The following is a 7,843-nucleotide window of genomic DNA, read 5'->3' as shown; positions in this document are numbered from 1 at the left end:
ATTCCACTTTTAGTATTATTTTTGAATTTTTTTTTAATTTTTCCCAACTTATTATTTTTCAAATAAAAAAACAAAGTCGCGGCCATCAATGGCTGACACATTTTTACGTTCAAGATGATTCAAGTTACCTCTGATTAAAATTTCATTAACTTCCAATGCATAGTATTCGAGCAATTCCACTTTTAGTATTATTTTTGAATTTTTTTTTAATTTTTCCCAACTTATTATTTTTCAAATAAAAAAACAAAGTCGCGGCCATCAATGGCTGGCACATTTTTACGTTTAAGATGATTCAAGTTACCTCTGATTAAAATTTCATTAACTTCCAATGCATAGTATTCGAGCAATTCCACTTTTAGCATTATTTTTGAAAAGTTTTTAATTTTTTTTAACTTATTATTTTGCAAATAAAAAAACAAAGTCGCGGCCATCAATGGCTGGCACATTTTTACGTTCAAGATGATTCAAGTTACCTCTGATTAAAATTTCATTAACTTCCAATGCATAGTATTCGAGCAATTCCACTTTTAGCATTATTTTTGAAAATTTTTTAATTTTTTACAACTTATTATTTTTCAAATAAAAAAACTAAGTCGCGGCCATCAATGGCTGGCACTTTTTTACGTTTAAGATGATTCAAGTTACCTCAGATTAAAATTTCATTAACTTCCAATGCATAGTATTCGAATAATTCCACTTTTAGCATTATTTTTGAAAATTTTTTCAACTTATTATTTTTCAAATAAAAAAACAAAGTCGCGGCCATCAATGGCTGGCACATTTTTACGTTTAAGATGATTCAAGTTACCTCTGATTAAAATTTCATTAACTTCCAATGCATAGTATTCGAGCAATTCCACTTTTAGCATTATTTTTGAAAATTTTTTAATTTTTTACAACTTATTATTTTTCAAATAAAAAAACTAAGTCGCGGCCATCAATGGCTGGCACATTTTTACGTTTAAGATGATTCAAGTTACCTCTGATTAAAATTTCATTAACTTCCAATGCATAGTATTCGAGCAATTCCACTTTTAGCATTATTTTTGAAAATTTTTTAATTTTTTACAACTTATTATTTTTCAAATAAAAAAACTAAGTCGCGGCCATCAATGGCTGGCACTTTTTTACGTTTAAGATGATTCAAGTTACCTCAGATTAAAATTTCATTAACTTCCAATGCATAGTATTCGAATAATTCCACTTTTAGCATTATTTTTGAAAATTTTTTCAACTTATTATTTTTCAAATAAAAAAACAAAGTCGCGGCCATCAATGGCTGGCACATTTTTACGTTCAAGATGATTCAAGTTACCTCTGATTAAAATTTCATTAACTTCCAATGCATAGTATTCGAGCAATTCCACTTTTAGCATTATTTTTGAAAAGTTTTTAATTTTTTTTAACTTATTATTTTGCAAATAAAAAAACAAAGTCGCGGCCATCAATGGCTGGCACATTTTTACGTTTAAGATGATTCAAGTTACCTCTGATTAAAATTTCATTAACTTCCAATGCATAGTATTCGAGCAATTCCACTTTTAGCATTATTTTTGAAAATTTTTTAATTTTTTACAACTTATTATTTTTCAAATAAAAAAACTAAGTCGCGGCCATCAATGGCTGACACATTTTTACGTTCAAGATGATTCAAGTTACCTCTGATTAAAATTTCATTAACTTCCAATGCATAGTATTCGAGCAATTCCACTTTTAGCATTATTTTTGAAAAGTTTTTAATTTTTTTTAACTTATTATTTTGCAAATAAAAAAACAAAGTCGCGGCCATCAATGGCTGGCACATTTTTACGTTCAAGATGATTCAAGTTACCTCTGATTAAAATTTCATTAACTTCCAATGCATAGTATTCGAGCAATTCCACTTTTAGCATTATTTTTGAAAATTTTTTAATTTTTTACAACTTATTATTTTTCAAATAAAAAAACTAAGTCGCGGCCATCAATGGCTGGCACTTTTTTACGTTTAAGATGATTCAAGTTACCTCAGATTAAAATTTCATTAACTTCCAATGCATAGTATTCGAATAATTCCACTTTTAGCATTATTTTTGAAAATTTTTTCAACTTATTATTTTTCAAATAAAAAAACAAAGTCGCGGCCATCAATGGCTGGCACATTTTTACGTTTAAGATGATTCAAGTTACCTCTGATTAAAATTTCATTAACTTCCAATGCATAGTATTCGAGCAATTCCACTTTTAGCATTATTTTTGAAAATTTTTTAATTTTTTACAACTTATTATTTTTCAAATAAAAAAACTAAGTCGCGGCCATCAATGGCTGGCACTTTTTTACGTTTAAGATGATTCAAGTTACCTCAGATTAAAATTTCATTAACTTCCAATGCATAGTATTCGAATAATTCCACTTTTAGCATTATTTTTGAAAATTTTTTCAACTTATTATTTTTCAAATAAAAAAACAAAGTCGCGGCCATCAATGGCTGGCACATTTTTACGTTCAAGATGATTCAAGTTACCTCTGATTAAAATTTCATTAACTTCCAATGCATAGTATTCGAGCAATTCCACTTTTAGCATTATTTTTGAAAAGTTTTTAATTTTTTTTAACTTATTATTTTGCAAATAAAAAAACAAAGTCGCGGCCATCAATGGCTGGCACATTTTTACGTTTAAGATGATTCAAGTTACCTCTGATTAAAATTTCATTAACTTCCAATGCATAGTATTCGAGCAATTCCACTTTTAGTATTATTTTTGATTTTTTTTTTAATTTTTCCCAACTTATTATTTTTCAAATAAAAAAACAAAGTCGCGGCCATCAATGGCTGACACATTTTTACGTTCAAGATGATTCAAGTTACCTCTGATTAAAATTTCATTAACTTCCAATGCATAGTATTCGAGCAATTCCACTTTTAGCATTATTTTTGAAAAGTTTTTAATTTTTTTTAACTTATTATTTTGCAAATAAAAAAACAAAGTCGCGGCCATCAATGGCTGGCACATTTTTACGTTTAAGATGATTCAAGTTACCTCTGATTAAAATTTCATTAACTTCCAATGCATAGTATTCGAGCAATTCCACTTTTAGTATTATTTTTGATTTTTTTTTTAATTTTTCCCAACTTATTATTTTTCAAATAAAAAAACAAAGTCGCGGCCATCAATGGCTGACACATTTTTACGTTCAAGATGATTCAAGTTACCTCTGATTAAAATTTCATTAACTTCCAATGCATAGTATTCGAGCAATTCCACTTTTAGCATTATTTTTGAAAAGTTTTTAATTTTTTTTAACTTATTATTTTGCAAATAAAAAAACTAAGTCGCGGCCATCAATGGCTGGCCCTTTTTTATGTTCAGGGTGATGAAGGTTAACTTTGATTAAAATTACATTTGCTGCCAATCCTTTGTTTTTGTGCAACGCCACCCTGAGTAAAATTTATTGCCTTTTTACCATTTTTTCAAACTTTTAATTATTTTTTTCTTAAAAAACTGTGATGCGGCCATCGATGGCGGGCAGATTTTTACATTCAGGCATTCAGGATGATAAGGGCTAACTTTTATTAAAATTACATTAACAGCATTAACTTCCAATGCATAGTTTTTGTGCAATGCCGCTCCGAGTAAAATTTATTGCCTTTTTTCCAAATTTTCAAACTTTCAATTATTTTTTCGTTATAAACTATGATGCGGCCATCGATGGCTGGCAGTTTTTCTTGTTCAGGGTGATGAAGGTTAACTTTGATTAAAATTTCTCTAAGTTCCAATGCATGGTTTTAGCGCATTTGTTTTTAAGTTTTATTGTTTTAATTTTCAATATTTTTAATTTCGTGTAAATAAAGTTGCAGCCATCGATTGTTGCCTATTTTACATATTTAAAATTTCCATTAATTTTTAATTGATATTTTTTCAAAATTCGCAAAACAAAAATTTGCAATTGTTGATTAGGCTTAGGGATTTTGCATTATTTTTAGTTTTACCCATGCGTCCCTCGGCTTGATTAATTTTCGTTGTATTTTCTTTTAAATATAATTTTCGTTGTATTTACTTTTAAATATAATTTTTTTAAGACCATTGGAACTGTTTTTCAAATTAGCTTCTGAAATTCCTTCCTCCGTGCACTTTTAGAACACTGCGATTTATTGCTGCGACTTGGTGTATGAGAAGAATATTAGAAGGTCAACTGTAAAAAGTTGCGATAAATACTCACCTCCCCTATGATCCCCACTTTAAAAAATCGGGAATCGATATTCGATACATCCGCCCAAATGACGCGAGTGGCCAATTTCCAGCCAACTGGCTAACTTCCGGCGACTGGCTAGGATTTCTGGCTAACTTCACGATGCTGGAAATACCGGCGTTCTAAAATTGTATAACCGGTAGAAATGTAAGCCTGAAGCCAAGTTTCTTAAAATAGATTGAAATTATACGATTATTTTTGCAAAAAAGTTGTATTTTTATTTAAAACTTTTGATTCATTTTCAATTGGATCATGACAATATATTTTTTGATCATTATCTGTAGTACTGCTTGAAATTTAAAAAATTAATGTAAAAACCGGTATCCAAATTATTGCCGGTAAATTGTCTAAATCCGCAAATTGCCGCGAAAAAACATCTGATTGTCAATGGCATGTTTGTTTTGTGCCCATTTTTGGAAGAAACTTCAATGAAAATCGTAGTGGACGACTGTCTGGTATCAACAAACTTGTTTCCTGGCTTAATCAGCAAACAAGTTTTGTTCGTGCATTAGTAATCCGTAGCAATTAAAAAAAAACAGTCTGAAAATACGCTGGATTCCGACTTCCAACAATGGCGAGCACCAAGAAAATCAAGGTGGGGCCTGTGCACACCACTCTGTACGCAAATTTGAGGCTTCTGATGTCTTGCAACAGCCATTCTAATGTCCTGCAGGATCTGCTTAGTGAGGTATAATTTTTATTTTTATTTACGAACGTAACAAATTTATAAGCATTTTAATCTTTCAGGACGTGTTTGTTTTGCCCAATTCCAACAAAAAAGCATCTAATGAAGTCATCTATTTCCTGCTCAATATTTGGAACAAAGCAAAATGTGCAGAAAAATTTAAATTTTGCTGGCCAGTTCTTGACAGGAAGCAGGAATCACAGTTCCAGAGGGCGGCCTGTACGATTATGCAGGAGATTAAAAGTGTATGTAATAAATTTATACTTGGCATTTCCCTATTTTTTTATCTTCAGATATTATGAATATTATGTTTTTTGAATATTTTTATTTTTATAGATGCATCCAGAGGCTTGCCTTCCAACAATATCTTTAGCACTTCTTCTTCAACCTGGAGGTGACAAGTACTGCAACTTTTTCCTACGACTGACAACATTTCTTTTAAAGAATTCTCTAAAAAGTAAACTATCAAATTCAAATTTTATCAGAAAAAACTATAATATGCAAATTGTTTCCAGTTGATGATTTGAAGAACCGACCTAAATCTAAAAAGAAAGATTCTGAAGTGGAATCTGATGTGGATTTAAAAAGAGAAATATATATCCTGATCGAAAAAGCTGCAGAGGATCATGGAAATGCTGCGGCTACCTTGCATGGTGCTGATACATTTTGCAAGTATTTGGTACCTTTTACAATATTTGCCTATTTTTCTACCTCTGTAATTCAAGGAAACTGAAAGACTGGTGGCAGACATGGGAGGAGTGTGAAGAAACTGCTTTACTAAAATTTAAAAATGAAGTTAACCTGCTCAACACTGCCCAGGAGTTGAAAGAAAGATTGGCGAGCTCCCCTGCAAATATGAAAGGTGTGATTCTAATTAAGAAAACTCAAAAACTGGTTTGTCATGTAAACCTAATTTATTGTTTTCTTTTTCTTTTAGAATTTCAAGGTGTTGTTTTGAAGCTGAAAAACGAAATTGATGTTATGTTGACCCGCCTTGAAGGATCTCTTAACCCTCCACACCAGAGAGTCAGTAGCGTCAGTCCTGAGAGAAAAGCAAACACCAGCCAAGATTATGACCTTGGAGGAGTATCCGCTTTAGCTAGAAAATTGTCCCAAGGGATAAATGAGCTCAATCTTTTATTCGAATTGGCTGAGAAGCAACCTGGTTGGAGTTTGAATCAAGATGTGGCAAGATTTAGAAGTTTATTAACAAGTGGAACGCCCTCTGATACAATTAATCAACTGGAGGCAAAACTTAAATCTGCCAACCGCAACTGCTCCCAGGTTGAGCGAAGGCATTCCATTGCCCCATCGCCAGGTATATTATTTTTTTGTTATTAACAATAGCTAGATAATTAAAATATCAAACTTGAAATATTTTCAGCACTTCAGTTTGACTCGTTTAAACTTCGACAACTTCCAGTGACACCATTTTTAATGCCAAGTGGTGTGAAAGGATCACCTTTTCAACCAAATTTTCACACTGTTGAAGGTAAAAACATATGCCTAGATTTTTATTTATTTAAGTTAAGTTGCTTGATCAAATTCAATAAAAAAGAAACATCAAAAGATTTTTTAAGAAAAACCCTATGAATGAAATTGTTCACACAAGCTAATTTTTTATCTTGAAATAATTTTCTTTCAGTTACTTATTTGTCTATCATATTTTAGAGGAAGAAGAATCTATTGAGGATCTTTTGTCTCGTTGGTGGCAAATGCCTAACAAAATGAAGCCGGTGCCTCACGCTGCATCACAGTCTCCAACTTTGTCCTTACTTGCCAAGCCCCAACCTGCCCAAATCAAGATACAGCCAGTTTCACCAATTCAGAAATTCCCCCAGGCCGATAGTAAGTGCCATCCTCCAGTGCAGCTCAACTCAACCAAATTGACCCTCACACCTCCGAGTGTTGCTGAACCAACTTCCCAAATCCGAGGACGCAAGTCTTTCTTCGAATTGAGCGGGGACGACTTGCCCCTCGGTGAAGTCAGCTTGCTGGAACTTGCAGAACTTCACTTTTCCCTCGACTCTGGCCCTTCGTCACCAGACCCAATAGTTCCTCAAGTTCCAAGTCCTCCACAAATAAAAGAAGTACAGGAGGAAACTCCGCCAGAACCTGAAGATGTAAAGCCTGACTTGCAAAGTTTACTGCAAAGGCTGAAAGCAGTAAAGGAGCGGTCGAGAGCACTACCGTCTGTTCTCGTCAAGAACGAACTTATTTCTCCTTGACCTTTTTTCCAAAAGCAATTTTGAGGCTGTGGTGATTTCAATCTCTTTATTTGGTGAAGTAGTCTGATTGCCTAAATTATGATGATGTTCATCAGTTGCAATGTGTTTAAAATATTACTCAATTTAAACAATAGAAAAACTCAATTGTTGGAGATAATTTATTTTTACATTTTAGTTTGGAGCAATTGTATCTATAGATTCGATTAAATAAAACTTATGTGTAATATACATTGTTCAATACAGAAAACATATTAACTCTATAAATTAATTACTGAACTAAAAGCTTCATTGCTCGCTTCAATTTTAACAACCCTTAATTTGCCTTAATTAATGATTCACAAAGAATTAAATAAGTCTTCTTTTATTGGAAATATCAACAAGTCATTTATATAAATAATCCTATTGCCCATTATTGGCAAACACTCATCACACAGAAAAATACTATACAATAATCATGATTAATAATACAATTATTACCATAAATTGCGATCTATGATGAAATCTATTTAATCCTTTCTTATAAGAAGAGTCGCAATGAGGAAACTTCGTCATCGCAGCTGAGCCTGAAGGGTTTAGCTAAGCGCTCAAACATTGATTATTTTATTTAATATCCTACCCTAAGTCGCACATAATTAACAATTACCAACGCTATGAAAGAGTGTGCTGACAGACAAGCACGTTTCACATGCACGGATAATGCAA

General features: G+C 32.0%; 1 protein-coding gene across 1 annotated transcript; it reads left to right on the top strand.

Annotated features, from left to right (window-relative positions):
- Window positions 1-4,598: 4,598 nt before the first annotated feature.
- On the top strand, window positions 4,599-7,432 carry LOC132204405 (uncharacterized). The gene is made up of 8 exons (XM_059632899.1): window positions 4,599-4,916; window positions 4,976-5,158; window positions 5,250-5,370; window positions 5,429-5,585; window positions 5,639-5,775; window positions 5,851-6,231; window positions 6,298-6,405; window positions 6,585-7,432. Exons 1-8 carry the CDS (start codon window positions 4,800-4,802, stop codon window positions 7,139-7,141), a joined length of 1,761 nt encoding a protein of 586 aa, XP_059488882.1. The 5' UTR covers window positions 4,599-4,799; the 3' UTR covers window positions 7,142-7,432.
- Window positions 7,433-7,843: the final 411 nt, after the last annotated feature.

Source organism: Neocloeon triangulifer, unplaced genomic scaffold (assembly GCF_031216515.1).
Source record: "Neocloeon triangulifer isolate White Clay Creek 2 clone unplaced genomic scaffold, ASM3121651v1 ptg000002l, whole genome shotgun sequence".
Taxonomy (NCBI): Eukaryota; Metazoa; Arthropoda; class Insecta; order Ephemeroptera; family Baetidae; genus Neocloeon; species Neocloeon triangulifer.
Note: the sequence above shows the minus strand (reverse complement) of the source record. Positions and strands in the feature narration are given on the sequence as shown.

What these genes read in the sequence shown, in the direction of transcription:
- LOC132204405 (XM_059632899.1), top strand. Translation starts at nt 4,800, where the DNA reads ATGGCGAGCACCAAGAAAATCAAGGTGGGGCCTGTGCACACCACTCTG. An exon ending in TTATGCAGGAGATTAAAAGT is followed by an intron (nt 5,159 to 5,249) that starts GTATGTAATAAA and finishes TTATTTTTATAG; the next exon opens with ATGCATCCAGAGGCTTGCCT. An exon ending in TTTAAAGAATTCTCTAAAAA is followed by an intron (nt 5,371 to 5,428) that starts GTAAACTATCAA and finishes AATTGTTTCCAG; the next exon opens with TTGATGATTTGAAGAACCGA.